At 43.1% G+C, this 21326-nt stretch overlaps 1 protein-coding gene and 1 non-coding gene across 2 annotated transcripts; one reads left to right on the top strand and one right to left on the bottom strand.

Moving 5' to 3' along the window:
* Window positions 1–394: 394 nt before the first annotated feature.
* Window positions 395–4346, bottom strand: CHP2 (calcineurin like EF-hand protein 2). The gene is made up of 7 exons (XM_031433038.2): window positions 4184–4346; window positions 3685–3757; window positions 3497–3577; window positions 3228–3358; window positions 2975–3036; window positions 2065–2187; window positions 395–1868 (listed from the first exon to the last, which is right to left on the bottom strand). The coding sequence occupies exons 1-7, from the start codon at window positions 4248–4250 to the stop codon at window positions 1815–1817; spliced, it is 591 nt and encodes a 196-aa protein (XP_031288898.2). The 5' UTR covers window positions 4251–4346; the 3' UTR covers window positions 395–1814.
* A 12007-nt stretch (window positions 4347–16353) lies between these two features.
* On the top strand, window positions 16354–16426 carry TRNAA-CGC (transfer RNA alanine (anticodon CGC)). Its single transcript has one exon. It is a non-coding gene; the product is annotated as a tRNA-Ala (tRNA).
* Window positions 16427–21326: the final 4900 nt, after the last annotated feature.

The following is a 21326-nucleotide window of genomic DNA, read 5'->3' as shown; positions in this document are numbered from 1 at the left end:
TTAAAAAGAAGGAAATCCTGCCATTTGTGACAACATGGATGGACATCATTCTACATGAAATTAGTCACAGGAAGACAAGTACCGCATGATTCCTCTCAGATGAGGCATCTAAAATAGCCAAATGTATAGAAGTAGACGATGGAATGGTGGTTACCAGGGGGTGGAGAGAGGAGGATGTGGGAAGCTGTCATTCAATGAGTATAATGTTACAGGTACACAAGATGAGCAAGTTCCAGAGATCTGCTGCAGACATAGTGCCTACAGTTAACAATAAGCTATTGTACACTTAAAAGTGTGTTATGCAGGTAGATCTCATGTTAAGTGTTCTTACTACACACGTTAAAAAAAACTAAAAAACAAAGGGACACAAGGACATTTTTGGAGATGATGGATATGTTTATTACCTTGATTGTGGTAATGGTAATATGAGTGTACACATGTGTCCAAACTCATCAAATTGCATACATTAATTATGTGCCGTTTTTTGTATACCAATTATACTTCAATAAAGCTGGAAAGGAAGTCATTGGCTTATACCATAATGGTGAATGCCAGGCAGCTGACGTACTGAGAGATATTTAACTACAGGCTCTCTCCCAAGCAGAAAAATCCTGGACTATTGCATTTGCCAGTGCCTGGCATGTAAATCTAACCACCACAGCAATTTCAAGCTACCAATCTGACACCACTGAAAGCAGAGCTAGGAAGATAGAAACACCATTGGCTCCCACGTGTTGGTACAAGACAACTCCAGCACAGACCTGGGAAGGGATCTGGGCAGGGCACCAACAGCATGTCCTATACGTACAGCCAGTGTGCTTTGCTACAGACATAGAGTCTCATAATTTTATGAGACTTCTCCACTCTCCTCTGTGATATGTCAATGTCTGAACATCTTACCACGAAAAAAAAAATGAAATTACTCTCCAAACTTTTTCATTATTTCACACTCTAGGAAGGTATGTCTTGTTTATTACTTTTACATCACCTCTCCCCGCCACAACCCGTCACCATCATACTGGCAAGCACCCATAAGATCAGCGAAAACCCATTTAAGAAGCCAGACTTCAAGACTCCCTCTGTTTGGTCAACCTAACAGTAATGGATATTCTTGTTTTACCCGACTGGCATCACTCCCCCTTCTGATAACAGCCCTTCATTTTCCTTTAAGCAGCCATCCCTTACCCCACTTTGAGTCCTCAGACCTTATTTCTTGGCCCTAGCAGCTAGCACATGGCACAGTCCTGGCCAAATAGGCCTGGAGAAGGGACAAGGCCCCAGATGCGCTGATGACACTCTTTGCTTAGAATTATTGGAAAAGAAAATCTCTTCCCGCTGGATTACTAAGCTAGTAGGATGGAAGCCTGGAGCAGCTGGTAGTCATCCTCCACCATGAGGAAAGAGCCCTCCTGAGAATGAAACCAACACAAAAGAGAGCCAAGCTGAGAGACGGAGAATAACTGAGTCCTGAGAGCATCATTTGAACCCTTGGATCCAGCTGTGCCTGAGACACTTCCAGACTTCTCCAGTTTTCTGAAGATACTTCTAGACTTTTCATTACATGAGCCCATAAAATCACTTTTTAACTGAAGTCCCTTTGATTTGGGGTTTCAGTTACTTGCAACCAAAAGGTTTCTAGCTGATTCACAGATCTGAGATCAAATGAGTTAGTACACATCCCTGCAGCTTTCTCTTCTTGGCCCTAAATAGAGCTCAGTGTCGAAGGAGGAATATGGTTTACTGGGGCTGTGCTCCGTGAGGATGAATACCAAGCAAAACCCGTCTGTGTGAGCAGTCCAAAGGCACAAAGGGGGTCACTTCAGAATCCGGATGCTCATTTTCTGCTCAATGTTCATCTTCTCTAAGGACTGGGGGAAGATGAGTGATGGTCAAGAGGCTTGAATTCCAAACCTCTATGCTTCCAACCTCCTCTCCCAACCCCAAGGCCCCATCATTTCCTGGGAACCGCTCTCTTCCTGCCCTTCTCCCTCCAACTTCATCTCTCATGTCCATCTGTCCTAGGGACTCCTAATCTCAGCTTCCCAGGCCTGAGGGCATCCTGACCTTGGTGAACTCCAGGAAGGACACAGCCCCATCCCCATCTTCGTCAGCTTCCTGCACCGTGCGGTCGGTGATGCTCTCCAGCTGCTCTTCGGTTACCTGTACCCCGACCATCAGCCGGAGTACCTGGGAGGTAGAGGAAGAGACAGAGACAGCCCTAAAAAGAAGGCACAGGGACTACAAGCACCATCTCCCGAACCTTAGCCACATCACCGCAGAAGTTACTACCAATGTCATAATCCATTCCTCATTCCCTTTTCACCCCATTCCAATCACTTCCCACCATATCCTCCCCCATAAATCCCCCCATTGCTTCTGGATCCAAACCCCCATTTGTCCTTCACTAGCCCACACGCGTCTCAACAATCTGCCCAAGCTCATTTACTCATCCCCAGCCTGAGAACCCAACATCCATCTACTTTCCACCCCATTCCCCACCTCATCCTCCAACTATTCCCCAGTCCATCCACCACTTCATCACATCTATCCCAGAGTTTCTCAGTCTCACCACTATCGACATTTGGGACCAGATAACTTCTTGTCATGGGGGTGTCCTGTGTATCGTAAGACGTCTTAGCAGCGTTCCTGACCTCTGCCCACCAGGTGCTAGTAGCACCAGCCACCTCTTCGATCGTAACAACCAAAAATGTCTCTAGATATTGCCAGTGTCATTCAAGGGGTAAAATCACCCCCAATGGAGAACAAAACAGTCTATTTCCAACCTCATACCCAATGTCCCCCTCCTCATCTCCCAATTAATCCACATTCCAGCCCCACCCATTCCCATTTCCCACCCAATATCCCAGTCATTTGCATCTCTCACCCACCAACCGTCCCTCCCATCCCTCACAACCATTCCATTCGACCACCCCAGCCCGCACAGATCACATCTCTTGCCCTATGTTCTTCCAACCTGGAGCATCTCATGCCTGGAGATCTTTCCATCTCGGTCCAGGTCGTAGAGCTGAAATGCAACTGGAAAGAGAGTGGAGGGGAAGATGAAGGTGGGTCTTCCCTGGCTCTCTTCCTGCAAACGTTCACCTTGTAAGAATGGGGGCTGAGGGAGTCACCAGTGGGCTCACAAAGGGAGTGGGTGGTGCCTGGGGCCTCTCACTGGTGTGGTAAATCTGGGGTCTCACTTGGGTAGGGGGGTCCTACAAACTCACAGCGAAGTTTGTTCATTCTGCTGTTGAGGGGTTCAGGTTCCTTAGGGTCCCGGTTTCCGTTGTCCTCATCATCTACAGGTCGAAAATGAGCCAGGACTCTGACAAAGCCTGGGAAATCCACTCGCAGACTCCTGGGGAAGGGGGTGGGGAGGGGGATGGAGGCGAGCAATGGAGGAGAGGTGGTCACCTCGGCCTTCCCTCTGCCTCCGTCCCTAACTTCCCCCCCAACAAGCTTTCACCCCCATCTCCCCACCCCCGACGATGCTCACCCGTCAGGGAAGAAACTGTCTATAATGCGGTCTCCCAGGGGGTTCACTGCCAGCGCCCCAATCTGCTGCAGATCCACGCGGCTGTAAAGTCGAAGTTCAAAGGGGGTGGGGCAAAGACGGAAGGTGGTCAAGGTGAGGAAGGGATCAGAGAGACAGGTGGGAGGTCAAAGGTGGCAGCCCCCGCTCACCTCAGGTAGCCCTTCTCATTCCTGTCCAGCGCCTGAAACCGGTGGTAGAGGCGGATCAGACTGGCCTGCGAGACTGCGGAGGGAAGGCGGACGGTGACGCCCCGAGGACGCTGGGGGTGCGGCCGGACCCCCGAGTGCCCTCCATCCAGAAGGCGGCCGCGGGAGGTGGGGCGGGGGAGTGGAGGGCTGGCTGGAATTGGGGCTCCACCCTGGTCCCCGGGCCAAACGGGCGGAATGGGGACAGGCGGGATGAGACCAGCGCGATCCAGGAGACAGAGGGACCAAGGACCCCTCCCATCCGCCTGCGGCTCTGCCGTCTGCCGCGATCCCAGCCCGAGGCCACCTGGGTGCCCCTAAGCCCGGAGCCGGGACCCTGGATGAAAGTGCGCCCGCCCGCGCCCCCGGATGCTCGAAGCTTCTAGACCCTCCCGACCCCGAGACCCCCACCGGCGCGCCCCGTGGCCCCGCCGGGTCCCCGGACGCCGCGCGCCGCACTCACAGCCAGTCTCCCGCCGGATGCTGTCCACGTCGGGGATCCTGGCGGCGTGGGAGCTGCGGGAGCCCATGGCGGAGCTGCGGCGCGGCCGGCGTCCTCCTCGTCCGCCTCCCGGGCGCCTCCGCCCCGTGGCCCCGGGGCCGAAGGCCACAGCCCTGGCGGGGAGCCAGGCTCGTGAACCCCGGCGTTCCTCGCCTCCCACCCGCGCCCCGGGCGAATAGAAAACCGTGCCCAGGGCGGCGGGGTCAGCGGGGCGGGCGCGAACAACGGGCGGTTTCATCCCGAGACTCCGAGGCCGGGCCGGGAGGGGCTGCGCAGGGCCGGGTCCGCGTTCCCACGCTCGCCCGGGCCCCGACCCACCTCCTCCGGCCGGGCCCAGCCTCCCAGCCCCTGGCCCTCCCGGGTCCCGCTGAGCAAGGCTCGGAGGTCCCGACCTTCTTTATCTGGAGACAGAATCCAAGCCCTTCTGGGAAGGGGTGGCAGGTGGGGAGGGGAGCCAGATGCATTCGTCCTAATCCCTGATGGCCCAGCGTGGAGCCCCCTCCCTAGGCAGGAGGACGGGGAGGTAGAGGCGCTGAGGGACTCACCAAAAGAGCTGGAGTGGGCAGAGTCGTGAGGCGCCGAGTGAGGGCTGTTTTACGTGGAAGAAGCACTGGGTTTGGAGCACTTGGGTTGGAATCCCAGCTATGCTACTGACTCTGGACAAGTCAGCGGATCTTGATTTCATCTCTTTTGTTTGGTCCAAATAGCTGTTGTTTAATTGAGTGAATGCTCCAAAATCAGGAGATTGACCCCCAAATCCCAAATTCCTGGCTTCTGAGTAATCAGAAGTTCTGACACCACTCGGCCACCACTCCTGCCTGCATCACTGAGCTGCAGCTGGGGAACAGCTGCCGTGTTTAAGTGGGGCACCCTGGTCGGTCCACTTGCCACAGTCCCCACCCAGCTCAGTTGCTCTCTTATAAACTCTGTCGGCTTTGGTAGAAGTTCCAGGCTGGGACTGACTTAGACCTCTGACCAGCCCTCAAGCACCATGGGAATCCACACACAGCCTGAGGGAGGGTGACAAACCTCACTGTGACCAAACTTAATGTAATAATAATGAGAACAACCATAAGGGGTCTCATTTTTTTGAGCCCTCACCATGGGCCCTGCACTTTGCTGAGCACTTGAAGTGCATTAGCTCCCATACTTGCTAGACTACCGTCTTCCCACTTTCTGTGAAGGAGGCTGCCATCACATAAAATAATCGTGAACTATTTTAAAGGATGTATCCTCAAAGGGGGCCACATCTCCCCAGGGGAACAGAATATCTTACTCTTTTTATATATGAAGCACAAATATAGAGAGAGCACATAAATAGATACATAGCAGATCTGTGGTATTAAAATTTCATGGGAGAAAAGTGATTAGGGGAAAAAAGTCTAACAACACTCCTTAAGTTGAGGTGATAATGAAAAAATGTTGAGAAACTCAGTTGTAAAGGAACAAGCAAGTTTTGCATCTCTCATTAACCCGTCTCCCCCCATAACAGTCACACATAGACACAAGTTTCCCAGGGGGTGAGGGGCAGAAATGCAAGCCATTCATTACAAGGGTTCAAGTTTATGCTCACCCTGGAGAAAGAGAAACTGGAGAAACAGTCAATCCTCCAGCCCCAGGCAGAGTCTCACATCAGACAAGCTTTGAAAATATTGATCTGAGAAGTGCTTGCTTCACTTTCAGATACCCCAAGGATTAGACAACCGGCATAAAGAATGCTTGATTCCCTTTCATATGCCCCCCAAGGACTAGAGCACGCAGAAAACCATGCTGTTCCCTAATGGAGCCCAGCAGCCACTCCAGTGCCTCACTGGGAGTGTAGTTCGGGTTAGGTTCTGAACCTAGGAGGGGATGAGAGTCCTTGAGATGTCGCAATAATCACCCGGGGCCAACGTGGGATGCTGATCTTGGAAAGAGTTCATCTCTGAGTCAGCTCTATACTCAAGTGAATCAGGCCAGAGAGTAACTAACAACTTGCATGCACGCAATATCACAAGCCAACAGGAAAACGCTATGCTAGAACCCATCCCTGCTTTATGCCCACGAGTGGCTTTTAAATCAACTTCACGATATATACGTGCACATCTTTCCAGGGCATTTAAAGGGGAAATGCTTTCACCTGCAGACTCTGTTGAATTGGATTCAGGCTGAACATTTGTTTGTTGCTTTTAAGGTACAGAAAAGTTGCTAGCCTTTCATGATGAAGCAATACTGAGGTTCAACTGAGAAAACGCAGATGCAAGAATAGTAGGGAAAATATAGCACAATTCAATAACAAAGACAAATAATCCAATTTTTTACAATGTTCGCAATGAGTTTAATGTCTTAATATATATTAGAGTTCTTTTTTTCCCCATAAAATTGCAGGCTCCCTAAGGGTTGAGGGCATATAAGACATATGAACAAGGCCAGACATCTGAGAAGTCCAAATATCTGAGAACTCAGGCCAAGTCTTGACCAAGTTCCACTGCCTTCGTCCTACAAGTGGAATTTGGTTAGTTTTTCAAATTAAGCTTTTCAGTTTGTCAGCTTAGCAGGGAGCTTGTCAGTTCCAAACTCGTCTTTCTAGCAATAATCAAGTTACACTCCACACAAGGTGGCCTGTTTCCTGAGTTATTTCATTAGAATCTACAGATATTTGCAGGGAAAGAGTCAGCACAGCATATGTCAAAACAGGCTGTACCTTTGGGAAAGAGTAGGGCTGGGGTGCACAAGTGTGGGTGGAAAGAGCAAGACGATGCCCCTGGAAGATACTAGCTCCAGACTTGTTTAGTTGGGAGCAATGATCTTCATGCACTAGACTTCCAGAGGTGTGCCTGGAGAGTGGATTACAGCTGAACTTGATTGTCACCAAGGGAGAGTTGAGAATTTCAGACAGCTGTGGGTCTTGGAGCAGCCTGATGCAAGGGAACTACACAGAAAAGTCCCCTCCAAGAAGTTTAATTCAAAAAACAAACATGCACCCCAATATTCATAGCAGCACTATATACAACAACCAAGACATGGAAACAATGTAAATGTCCATCCACAGAGGACTGGATAAAGAAGATGTGGTATATATCTACAATGGAATACTACTCACCCATAAAAAAGAATAAATAATGCCATTTGAAGCGACATGGATGGATCTCGAGATTGTCATTCTAAGTGAAGTAAGCCAGAAAGAGAAAGAAAAATATCATATGATATCACTTATATGTGGAATCTAAAAAAGAAAAAAGAAGATACTAATGAACTTATCTACAAAACAGAAACACACTCACAGACCTAATAAACAAACTTAAGGTTACTGGGGGGAAAGGGGGTGGGCAAGGATAAATTGAGAGTTTGAGATTTGCAAATATTAACTACTATATATAAAATAGATTTTTTAAAAGTTTCTTCTGTGTAGCACAGGGAACTATATTTAATATCTTGTAGTAACCTATAATGAAAAAGAATATGAAAATGAATACATGTGTGTATATGTATGACTGAAACATTATGCTGTACACCAGAAATTGACACATTGTAACTAACTATACTTCAATAAAAGAGAAGTCCTCTCCAAGACTGCTTTCCTGGTTAGGATAAGGTTCAGCTGCTGTAACAAATGGCAAATAGAAATCTACATCTCTCTCACATTTGGGTCTGGAGGCAGACAATCCAGGGCTGGTCTGGCAAGGCTGCTAGGGAACTACTCTCCTTTGATGCTCTGTCATTCCAGGGAAGTTGCCCTCATCCAGGATGGATACGGGTAAGGATGGACCTCCAGCCTCAGAACTCACGTTCCCAGCAGCAGGACAGAGGGAGAAGCAGAAAAAAAGGGCCTGTCTCTCCCTCCTAGGAAATATCCTAGGAGTCATACAAGTTGCTTCCCATTCTATCCTGGAGAAAGAGCTTAGTCCCACAACCAGCCTAGCTGCAGAGGAGGCTGGGCACTTCTCTAGTCCTGGGTGCCCTGTGCCCAGCTAAAATTTGGGGGTGCCAAATAACTCAATTTTTAAATGAGCAAAAAAAAAATCTTAAATTGACATTTCTCCAAAGAAGATATGCAAGTGGCCAAAAAGAACATAAAAATATGCTCAACATCATTAGTCACCAGGGAAATACAAATAAAACCACAATGAGATTTCAATTCACACCCACTAGACTGGCTAGAATTAAAAAAACAAAAACAAAACAAGGGGAAAATAACAAGTCGTGGCCAGGATGTGGAGAAATTGGAAGCCTCATGCATTGCTGGTAGAAATGTAAAATGGTGCAGCTGTTGTGGAACCGTTTGGAGATTTCCCAGTAAGTTAAACAGAATTACCATATGAGCAATTCCACTCCTAGGTATACATCCAAAAGAATTGAAAACAGGTGTTCAAACAAAAACTTGTGCATGAATGTTCATAGCATTATTCACAGTAGCTAGTAGGTGGAAACAATCCAAAATGTCCACAGATGAATGGATAAACAAAATGTGATAGAACCATACAGTGGAATACTACTCAGTCACAAAAAGGAATGGAGTGCTGATACAGGCCACAACACAGATGAACCTTGAAAGTAAAATAAACCAGTCACAAAAGACCACATATAACATGATTCCATTATAACATGAAATGTCAAGAATAGGAAAATCTATAGAGACAGGAAGTAAATTAGTGGTTGCTTAGAGCTAGAGGAGCCAGGGGAGTTATAGATAAAGGGCACAAGGTTTATTTCTGAGGTGATGAAAACGTTCTATAATTGAGCATGGTGATGGTTACACATATCTGTGAATACACGAAATCTGCTGAATTGTACACTTTAAATGGTGAATTGTATGCTATGTGAGTTATATCTCAATAAAGCCATTTAAAAAAGAAAAACAAAAACCCAAGAATATCCAGGAAAGCTCTGGAAAGTAAAAAGTAATGAGGGCAAACTAGTTCTAACAGGTTTTTAAATGTACTATAAAGTTACAATAAGCTGCATGGTAATAGTCCTGACTAGACAGACAAGAAACAGACAAGAAACTCAGAAATAGATCCAAATATATATGGGAACTTGGCGTGTGATGAAAGTCGCATTTCAAATAGTGGGGGAAATGTGGATTACTCAACAAATGTCATTTGGAACATCTGTCTTTGGGGGGAAAAATAAAGCTGTACCCCTGCCTTCTTATACGAAAATTAACTCCAGATAAAATAAAGGTTTAAATGCAAAATGAAACAATACAATACAGAAGGAATCTTAGATTTTGTTATAATCTTGAACTGGAGTAGGTCTTTCTAAACATGAAACAAAGCACAGAAGCCACAGAGGAAAAAAAAAAAAATTGGCAAGTTTGACTATGTGAAAATTAGAATCTCTGTAGAGATGTAGATATAGATATTAATACAGCTCTCAAAGCCAAAAAGAAAAACAGGAAAAATATTCACAGTCTATATAAAGATAAAAGATAATTTCCTTAGAATACAAAGATATCTTAAAAATCAAAAGGAAAACATAACAACAAAAAGGAAAACCAAAGAAACCCTACACTTTTCTCATTAGAAAAAAATGAGATAAGATGTGAAATAGAAATGGCAAAAAGCATAAAAAGATGCCCAATCTCACAAAGTTTAAAAGTACACATTAAAACAAGAGACTATTTGTGTCTTTGATGTGGTCCAGACGACCAGGATACAGGTCATGAACGTCAAGGAGGCAAGACTCATATCTTGCAGGGTTTTGCAGAGCCTTTTAGGCCACAAGTTTTAGTTGAAGTGTGATAGGACATCATGGTACTGCTTTTAAGCTGGAGAATGCGATAACCCAGTTTCTGTTTTAATAACATCACAAGAATCGCTCTGGCTGTTATGTAGACGTAACTGGGGCAAAGCGGAAGCTGGGAGACTATTGCAGCAATGCAGGTGAAAGATGACGGTGGATCAGGGTGTTAGAAGTGAAAGTGGTGAGAAAGGGCCAAATCTGGGTCCTATTTTGAAAGAAGAGTCCACAAGATTTGCTCATGTATTGGATGTAAGGTGTGAGAGACAGAGGAGTCAAGGATAATTCCAAGGTTTTGGTACCAAAAACTGGAAGGCGCCGTTAGCGGACATGGTAAATAGAGACAAAGGGGAACATTTCAAAGGGAGAACATTTAAAAGTCCTTAAGCTGCTTGTCATACATCCTAATAAAGACACTATAAATAGCTCACTGGATATGAGAGTTTGGATTTCAAGAGAGCAGTTGGGACAAAGGTCACGCAATTGCTATCTTGTGTTTTTATTTTCATTCATCTCAAAGCATTTCCTAGTTTCCTCTGTGATTTATTTGACCTATCGATTGTTTGAGGGTGTTGTTCAGTTTCTACATATCTGCTAATTTTCCAGTTTTCCTCCTCTTGCTGGTTTCTAGTTTCATTCCGCTGTAGTCAGAAGGGATACTTTGTACGATTTCAATATTTTTTAATTTACTGAGACTTGTTTTGTGGACTAACATACGATTTATCCTGGAGAATGTTCCATGTGCACTTGAGAAGAATGTGTATTCTGCGGTTGTCAGGTAGAGTGATGCCCCCTTTTCTGGAAAACTGCCCTTGGTCAGAAAGGAGCCACCCCTTCTGAGAGGTTACACACACATGCAATCCGGAGCTGAGCTTAGCCAGGGGCACGCTGGCCAGTCCCTTTGTCTCCAGGTGGGACTGGCTCTGTGGTGAATCCGTACTCCACAGCTTCTCTGAAGGCTCAGAAGGATGCTGCCTTCCTTCAGCTGCTGTCTTGCAAAGTTTGGATTCTCTGCCCAATCCTGCTTCCCTAATAAATCAGTTGAGCAAGAGTCCGTGTCTGTGGTCCTGCTTCCAGGGAACTTGGCCTCACACGGAAACTTCTAGAACAGAAAAGCGAGACTGGACAGGGAGCGGGTATAAGGAGAAAGAGGAAGACAAAGGAGAGGGTGCGGTTTCCTTTAAAAATTGAAAACAGACTTACCCTATGATCCAGCAGCTCCACTCCTGGTCATATATCCAGAGGGAACTCTAATTTGAAAAGATACATGCACCCCCAATATTCATAGCAGCACTATTTGCAATAGCCAAGACATGGAAACAACCTAAATGTCCATCAACAGATGACTGGATAAAGAAGATATGGTATAGTTATACAATGGAATACTGTTCGGCAATAAAAAAGAATAAAATAATGCCATTTGCAGCAGCATGGATGGACCTGGAGATCGTCATCCTAAATGAAGTAAGCCAGAAATAGAAAGAAAAATACCATAGGATATCACTTATATGTGGAATCTCAAAAAAGAACACAAATGAAATTATTTATAAAATAGATACAGACTCACAGACAGAAAACAAACTTCTGGTTACCAGTGGGGAAAGAGGGTGGGGAGGGATAAATTGGGAGCTTGGAATTTGTTGGTAGTAACTACTATATATAAAATAGATCAACAATACAGGGAAAAGGCATAGCTCAGTGGTACAGCATGTGCTTAACATGCACAAGGTCCTGGATTCAATGCCCAGTACCTCCATTAAAATAAATAAATAAAATAAATAAAAACTTACTTACCTCCCCCCAAAAAAGAGTAATTAAGGAATAAATAAAAATTTTTAAAAATAGATAAACAACAAGGTCCTACTGTACAGCAGAGGGAACTATATTCAATATCTTATAATAGCCTATAATGAAAAGGAATATATATATATATACATATATATATATGCATAACTGAATCACTATGCTGTACACCAGAAATTAACACAACATTATAAAATGACTGTACTTCAATTAAAGAGTTAATTAAGACTGAGGCCATTCTCTCCATCTCTCCATTGAACCCCGCATCCTTCAGGCACCCCAAGGACACATCTGGGACAGCACCCAAGGCTTGGTCACTGGCATTCCTGGACAACAGTGAGTCTTCTCCTGATGGCTCACATCCCCCAGTCCTCATTCCTAATGGTAATGCTGCAGCATTACTCTTTCCTGGGACTCTTCCAGAGATGCTAATGCACACACAAAAAAGGATGTGTGTATACATTGAGGTTCCTCCTGAGAGAAAGGAATCTGTTCCAGGAGCCTCCCCCAGCAGACCTCCCCACACAGCTCACTGGCTGAGATGACATCACTTGCTCGTCCTAAACAAAAACACCAGCAAAGGAAATGTGCCCTCCTGGCCACACATTAGAACCACCTGGCTTTTTTTTTTTTAATGCGAGATGCCTGGTCCCCAACCTCAGGCCAATCAAGCTGCATCAGAGGACCCAGAACCAGTGAGAAGTGACAGCAAAACTAAAAATTGGGACTGGGTCATCTCCTGCCCCCAAAGAAGAAAAGATACAGGAAAGAGAGAGAGCAGAAGTGAAGGACAAAATGAGTGGGAAAAGTGAGGAATGAGAGGCTGGGAGACAAGTAGCAGAAAATATGTCCCCATCCCCTGGTGGACTTAAACGACAGTTCTCCCCAGGAAATGACTCCTCCTATTTATTCATTTGAGAAATATTTATTGAGCAGGCATGTGCTGGATGAGGGGGGTTGAGCTGGGAATATAACAGACACGGTCCTGGCTGCATGCTTTTTTCATTTAATATTATATGGCTTATATTCAGCCATATTGATGCAGTCCCTGTAATTCATTGTTTTGGCTGCTAATATTCACAGTGTGTCTATCCTGCAGGTTGTTCATCCACTCTCCCATTGATGAACATCCAGATTTTAATTCTTCTGAGCAATGCTGGTACAAACATCCTTGTCCACATGCCCAGTTGTGCACAGGCAGGAGTTCTTCCTGATGAAGAAGTTTTTCTTGGTGAAGTTGAATTTGTGAATATTCAACCTGAGGGGTTAAAACCAAACTCTTTTCCAAAATCTTGGATATAATTTTACACTACCAGCAGCATTGCCTAAGCATTCTATACATTTATAATGCAAATGCTCAAGACTTGTTGAAAGCAAATTAAATAATTAGAGAAAAGGAGTCTTAGTGTCAGGATCCAAGGAATCCCATGGAAACCTAGAGCAGGAGTCAGCACCCCAGTAACCTGGCCCTCTCTCTCTGGGGGCAAATCATCTCCCATCTCTGCTTTTCCCCTTCTGGGCATCCTCCCTTCCCTCTGCAGGTCAGCATCCTCTGAAAGGCTCCAATTTTCTGTCTCTTCCATAATTTAGACTTGTCCTTGACTTTGGGTTGCATGGCATCAGCTCTGGCCCAAATCCTTCAGTAGATCGGAGCTCCAATGGCCCCAAATTTTCCTTTCACTAATTCAGATTTTAAGGCTTAGTTGGGGTCAGGTATCCATGCCTGGTCCACTCAGCTGTGGCCAAAGAGTCTTGGTCACTTTAAGGCAAATATGACTCCCTAGGTCCACATTTTTTGCAGGGACTGTGAAGGCAATGACAAAAAAAGAATTACAGGTGCAACACGCACCACGAAAGCGTTTCCATGTTGACCTTTGCTCTCCCTAAACCACAAGAGGTCACGCCGCATACACACTGCCAGTTAGCCTCACACAAATACACTAGTAATTCCTCCCTCAGCATCAGAAGGCATGAGGCAAAGAATTTCATATACTATCTCATCTTACCATGTAATTCTTCCATGCTAAGAATTCAGGGAAACAGACTCTCTCAATCCAACACAAGAGACTGCCCTTAGGCAGGAAATTCAGTTCCAAAATCCACATGTAATTTAAAAGGCAAGTGCAGGCAAAATTGCAAACTACCATGAAACTCAGTATGTGGGTTTGTGTTTATCTACCACCTTGTACCATAACCCATACATCTAATTGAATGATACATGTCTTATGATGAGATAATCAGAGCGCTGTGAACTCTCTGATGAATGCTCTTCCTCAGCTCATGACAACACCACTTAAACTATTATTTTTCCTCTTTTCTGCATAATTGGATTCAAATAAGTCAAATAAACACGCATTTGATGCAACTCCAGTGAATCAGAATCTAAACACTTAACAAGCATCTTTATTCTCATGGGAAACTCAAGAAAACCACATAAGCTAAGCACTTGGTACATTTCATGCCTTGAGATGTTAGGTAATAATGTTACGAAACCATCACAATTAGCAAGATATTTAAAAAACCAAGCATCCAATTCAACTGTACTCTCATGAAGACAAGTGCAAATTAAAACTGCCCTGAGATATCATTTTTCATTTTTGATACTGGAAAAAAAATCCAAAAGTTGGATAAACATTACTGGTGTGCCTATAGGGAAATAGACACTCTTATCCAAGACAAGTGGGTGCGTTGATTGGTGTAACTTCTGTGAAGGTCATGTGAGCGCTGTTAATCAAAGTTATTCATTTACACACTCCTGGGCCAGCATTCAACATCTAAAAATTCACCCTATGAATACATTTGCACACTTGTAAAATGGCATATACACAAGATTATTTCATGCAGCATTGTTTTTTCCAGGGAAAAAAAAAATACTGGAGACCACCCAAGTGTCATCAGGCTAAATAAAGTACAGGACCATGAAACACAATGAAACTGTAAAAACAAAACAAAACAAAACAAAAACAAACAAAAAACTTCTGACAAACTGGTATGAAGAGATTGCCAAGATAGATCAAGTTTAAAAAGCGAATTGCAGAACAGGGTGTATCACTCTAAATAAACATGCTATCTTTTCTGTAAAAAGATGAGAGAATACAAAAATATATATATGTACATATACATTCATATTTGCTTAAGTAAATCTTTTTTTATTGAAGTATAGTCAGTTACAATGTGTCAGTTTCTGGTGTACAGCATAATGTTTCAGAATACTTTTTCTTTTTGATGGAGGTACTGGGGATTGAAACCAGGACCTCCTGCGTGCTAACCACACACTACCGCTGAGCTTTATTTACCCTCCCCCTTATCTTTGCTTAAGAAAATCTTGAAGATACTTAAGAAACTAATAAAAGTGGTGACCTGGAAGGTGAGAAGACACGGTGCAGCTTAGGTGGATGGGCGCTAGCAGTTGAAGGGGACTTTTCATTTTATACCTTTTCATCTGGTTAGACCGTATTCCCTATTCAAAAATTAAAATTAGAAAAAAACTTTCTGTGAGATGATGTTGTAATTTTGATTTGCATTTCCCTGATATTAGTGATGTTGAGCAACTTTTCATGTTCCTGTTGGCCATCTGCATTTCCTCTTTTGGAAAAATGTCTGTTCAGTTCTTCTGCCCATATTTTAAATTGATTGTTTGTTTGCTTTTTAATTGAAGTAGAGTTGATTTAAAATGTTGTATTAGTTTCCAGTGCACAGCATGGATGGACTTGGAGGGCATTATTCTACGAGAAATAAGTCAGACAGAGAAAGACAAATACTGTAAGATACCACTTACATGTGGAATCTAAAAAAATACAGCAGACTAGTGAATATAACAGAAAAGAAACAGACTCACAGATGTAGAGAAGGAACTAGTGGTGACCAGTGGGGAGAGGGAAGGGGGAGGGGCACGATGGAGGTGGAGGGTTAAGAGGTACAAACTCTCGGGTATAAAATAAGCTACAAGGATGTATTGGACAACATGAGGAATATAGCCAATATTTTATAGTAACTATAACTGGAGAATAACCTTTAAAAATTGTGAATCATTATATTGTATACATGTAACATATAACATTGTACATCAACTATATTTCAGTTAAAAAAATATGATATTGTAAAATAAATAAATTAAAAAAGCTAAAGCTCTAAACAGTTCTTAGAAACAATGAACAGTACATACATGTAAATTTTAAAAAAATAAGTGCATTATGCTGTATATATGTATTTACATGCAATATATTATATATGTGCAGTCAAATGGTATCAATTTTGCCTAATAAAACTGAAAAAAGAGAAAAAAATTTAAATTCAACTGTAAAAGGGAAAAAAAATCTAGCAACCAGAACATGAAAACAACCTGAGGGCAAAATATTTTGTACCATGAAACAAACAAAATTTTATTTTAAAAGTGTATTTCATCCTTAATGCTTTCATCCGTAATTCTCTTGAAACTCAGCATAATTATACTGAGTGAAAGAAGTCAGATTCCCTCCAAAAGATGTATAATGTCATTTATGTTAAACTCCACAAACTGCGAACTAATGTATAGGGACAGAAAGCAGACTGGAGGGATAGGGGAGCAGGAAGGGTGGGAAGGAGCATTACAAAGAGACACTGGTGGGGGAGGGTATAGCTCAGTGGTAGAGCGCACGCCTCGCACGCATAAGGTCCTGGGTTCAATCCCCAGTACCTCCACCAAAAATAAGTAGATAAACCGAATTACCTACCCCCCCCTCCAAGTTAAATTAAATTAAAAAAACAAAACAAAGGGACCCTAGGAAACTTTGGGGTGTCATGGTTCTAGTCATTATCTTGATTGTCATTATCTTGATTGTGCAATGGTTTCTTGGCTGTATACATATGGCCAGACTTACAGAGTTGTGCACTTTCTAATATGGGCAGTTGATGGTCAACTACATCTCAAAAAAGCATTCTTAAAAGGTATTCTCGGGTGGAGGGTATAGCTCAGTGGTAGAGTGCTTGCTTAAATTAACATGCACGATGTCCAGACTTCAACCCCCCGTACCTCTCGTAATAAATAAATAAACCTAATTACCTCTCCCCAAAGAAGTTATTCTCACCATTTTCTCTATATTTAATTTCACTTTTGTTATGTTTTATAGTATATTCATCTGTAATATTAGGACAGGAATTGTGTATATAATTTAGCAGTTATGCTACATATGTTTGAGGGTGCGTATTCGAAAACTTTCTCATTGCGAGAGGTGTATGATCACAAACGCATGGGAACCACGGATTGAAGCCAGGGTCAAACCCAATCACAGCGGCAAAGCCCACACTTGTAACCGCTACACTCTACTGCCCCCTGCTGTACGTAGGTTTCGTAGCCACCCTTAACCTCTAGACCAGCTCTCACCGCTCTAATGACGAGGAAAGACAAATCCAGGGGCAAAGGATGTTTATCAAAGATCTACCTAGAACCAAACTCTTCTCTTTTTCACCTTTTGAAAATTATTCTTATTTTTTATTGAAGTGCAGTAGATTTACAATGTTCGTTTCAGGTGTTCAGCAAAGCGATTCAGTTATATGTGCACATACATACATACATACTTTTTTTTCCATTTCTTTTCCATTATGGAATTGACTATACTTCCCTGTGCTGTACAGTAGGTCCTTGCTGCTTATCCACTTCACATATAGTAACGTGTGTCTGTCAGTCCCAAACTCCCAATCTATTCCTCCCCCCAACTTCCCTTCGGCAACCACAGTTTATTTTCTATGTCCGTGGGTCTATTTCTTCGAACAAATCTCTTCTAAACCAAACACACACACACATGCATACACATATACAGATGCATGCACACATACACACGTATACCATGCATACATATATACATACATGCACACTCACACATATACACACTCACACAATACATACATACACACACTATACAAACATACAACATGCACCCATGCTTACATACACACAAATATACACACACACATATGCATACACACTTACACACATTCATATACACTCACACATGCACACACATATACACACTCACACACATACACATATACACACACTATACAAACACACATACAACACACACCCATGCATACATACACACTCATACACACAAACACACACACATACACTTATACACATATACACATGCATACACACTCATGCATAAACATACACACGCATGCATACACATATGTACACACACTCACACATATCCATACACACACACACACAGCAGGAAGCAGCTCCAGATCTCTCTACCACACCAGCCTCAAGGGAGACAAGGAGGAATCATTCAAAGCTATGAATGAAGAGGAAAAAAAACGAAATAATCTGGCCGAAGTCCAAACTGCAAAAGCTTTCCACTTGGAGGACAGGGGTGGAGAGGAGTCTTGGACTCCCCTAGAGGCCAGCAGTCCCCTTCCTCCTTTCCCAGGGTAACTCAAAGACTTAAAACCAAGCCTCCTGTCAGGCAGGGGATGCCAGAAAAGGTAACTGCAAAAATTATGCTTACAGATGGTTGCAAGAAGGAACTGGGGCGAGGGGAGGAAAGAAACAGGTGAAGGGGATGAAGAGGTACAAACTTCCAGTTGCAAAATAAAGAGTCATGGGTATGAAATGTACAGTGCGTGGAACACAGCCAGTAAACATGCGCTACCTTTGTGTAGTGACATATCGTAACTAGATGTACTGTGGTGATCATTTTGAAACGTATAGAAGCACAGAATCACTGTGTTATGTAACAGGAACTAGCATCATGTTGTAGGTCAGTTATACTTCAAAAACAAGCTCATGGAAAAAGAGATCAGATTTTTGATTATCAGAGGGGGAGGGGGGCTGAAGAGGGGACTTGGATGAAGGCAGTCAAAAGGGACAAACTTCCAGTTATAACATAAATAGGTACTAAGGATGCAATGCACAACATGGTAAATATAACTAACTCTGCTGTGTGTTATATATGAATGTTGTTAAGAAATTCTGAGTTCTCATCACAAAAATGTTTTTCTATTTCTTTAATTCTGTATTTATACAAGATGATGGATGTTCGCTAAGCTCATTGTGATAATCATTTCATGATGCATGTAAATCAGATCATTATGTTGTACATCGTAAACTTATACAATGCTGGATGTCAGTTACAACTCAATAAAACTCAAAGAATATGAAGAGTTTTTAAAAGTTGTAGCTTCCACAATTGAAAGAAAAAAATACTATTAACAAAAAAAATCATTCTGGCCATAGTCTGAGAGCTGCTCCCAGTAATCTCAGAGAGAAGCCCACAGTCAGGTAAGAACCTCACAGGTGCCTCTTAACTGTTGCTCCCAAGGATGCCTAAAATGGGTAATCTAGGGGAGTGGGTATAGCTCAGTGACAGAGCACATGCTTAGCATGCACAAAGTCCTGGGTTCATTCTCCAGTATCGTCATTTAAAAAAGAAGAAGAAATAAAATAAAATAAAATAAAATAAAATAAAATAAAATAGGTGAGCTCATTGCTTCAAACCAGGTCACACAATGACACATGCCCAAAAACTCACTTCTAATCCAGTTTCCATCTCAAATTGCGTCTAGTGATGGGATCCAGCCAAGATTCATCCTATAGGATGAGGTGATGTGCCCAAGGTAACCCCAGCACTTAATGATAACAATTCTAGAATGCCCCAAATAAACCACCACCCCATAAATGCCACCACTATTATCATCAGTTTCCTGCTTGCACAGGAACATAAAACTCACATCAGTATTATTTCATCCTAGAGAAATGAAGGAACCAAAATGTGACCAGACAACCTTCTCTTTGAGAAGCCATAAAGAACAGAGGTTAAGAACTTGAGATTTATGCTTGGGCATATATTCGGAGGGAACTCTAATTTGAAAAGATACATGCACACCATTGTTCACAGCAGCACTATTTACAATAGCCAAGACATGGAAGCAACCTAAATGTCCATTGACAGATGACTGGATAAAGAAGCTGTGGTATATTTATACAATGGAATACTACTCAGCCATAAAAAATAACAAAATGATGTCATTTGCAGCAACATGGATGGACCTGGAGATCATCATTCTAAGTGAAGCAAACCAGAAAAAGAAAGAAGAACACCATATGATATCACTCATATGTGGAATCTAAAAAGAAAAGAAAAGAAAAGAAAAGAAAAGAAAAGAAAAGAAAAGAAAAGAAAAAAGAGGACACTAATGAACTTAGCTACAAAATAGAAACAGACTCACAGACATAGTAAACAATCTATGGTTACCAGGGGAAAGGGAGTGGGAAGGGATAAATTTGGGGGTTTGATATTTGCAAATGTTAACTATTACATATAAAAATAGATAAAAGAACAAATTTCTTCTGTATAACACAGAGAACTATAATCAATATCTTATAATAACCTTTAATGAAAAAGAATATGAAAACAAAAACAAACAAACAAAAAAGAACTTGGGATTTGGTATCAGATACATCAACGTTCAAATCCTGGCTCTTTAATTTTGTTTTTAAGTTATGTGTCCAAGGAGAGTGAGCTCTAAATTTCTCTAAAAACTTCTCTGTAACTTAGTTTTGTCATCTATAAAATGGGGGTAATGGTGGGACCTATTTGGTAGGATTGTTACAAAAAAATATATGAGACTTTACATGCAAGGCTCTTGGCACAATGCCTGGCGCCTGGCAAACTCTCCAGATCGTCCCTCTTGTGGTTGTTCTCTGTCTTTCCCTTCTCCTTCCTCCCAGTCACAGTTCTGATGGACTGAAAGGATTCACACAGGTGGACTGGTTTCCTCTTCAGGAGCTGGCTTGGATCCTGTTGGTCCATCAACATTTCCAGAATCAGGTGGTTTATTTCAACTAGAGTCTCACCTGTCTCACTTTTCCCAAGTTCTAGAAGTCAATAGGACCCAGAAGGATATCTTAGGACCAGCATTACACACCCAAATTTAGAAAATACAAGAAAATGGCAGAACCAAAGATGAATACAGCAGAAGCTTGAAATCAAATCACTGACTGTTTCCCAAAGTAGCATTTTCCAACCCAAAAGCAAGGCCCCAGATCCAAACTCAGCTCATGTTATTGCCAGCCAAAGGGAAAGCGTGTAGCAAAGAAGACAGAAGAAAGAAAAGAGATGAAAAGCTTTCTTGCTTTCTTAGCTTTGCCAAGATGCCCAATGTCCCAATTTCCCCACCTCTGATCTTAGAATTCATGAGAGAAATCCCCCGTCAAGTGGTTCCTCCCCTCTTATTCCAGGGGTGAGGTGGAGAGATAAGTCTCCTATCGGTGGGATGTGTCTCCTCTCTGAGCAAGTGGCATCTTACACACTCAGACCAGGGGTTCTTGAACCCTAGGGTGCATGAGCATCATCTCAAGGGTTTGCTGAAACACAAATTGCTGGGCCCCATTCTCCGAATTTCTGACTCAATGGGGCTGGGGTGGGGCCAAGAAGTTGTCATTATAACACATTCCCAGACTCTGCACTAGAAACAAGCCCCAGAAGAGATATCAATTTGCAAGAGTTTAGCCCACTTGAGGTGGGAGCTTACCCTCAAAAAGTGCTCCGGCTCCCATAGTCCGAACATCTAGGGAATCTGAGGTTGGGTCCTCCAG

The sequence above is a fragment of the Camelus dromedarius genome, chromosome 24 (genome assembly GCF_036321535.1).
Source record: "Camelus dromedarius isolate mCamDro1 chromosome 24, mCamDro1.pat, whole genome shotgun sequence".
NCBI lineage: Eukaryota > Metazoa > Chordata > Mammalia > Artiodactyla > Camelidae > Camelus > Camelus dromedarius.
This window is presented reverse-complemented; position numbering and strand designations above follow the sequence as displayed.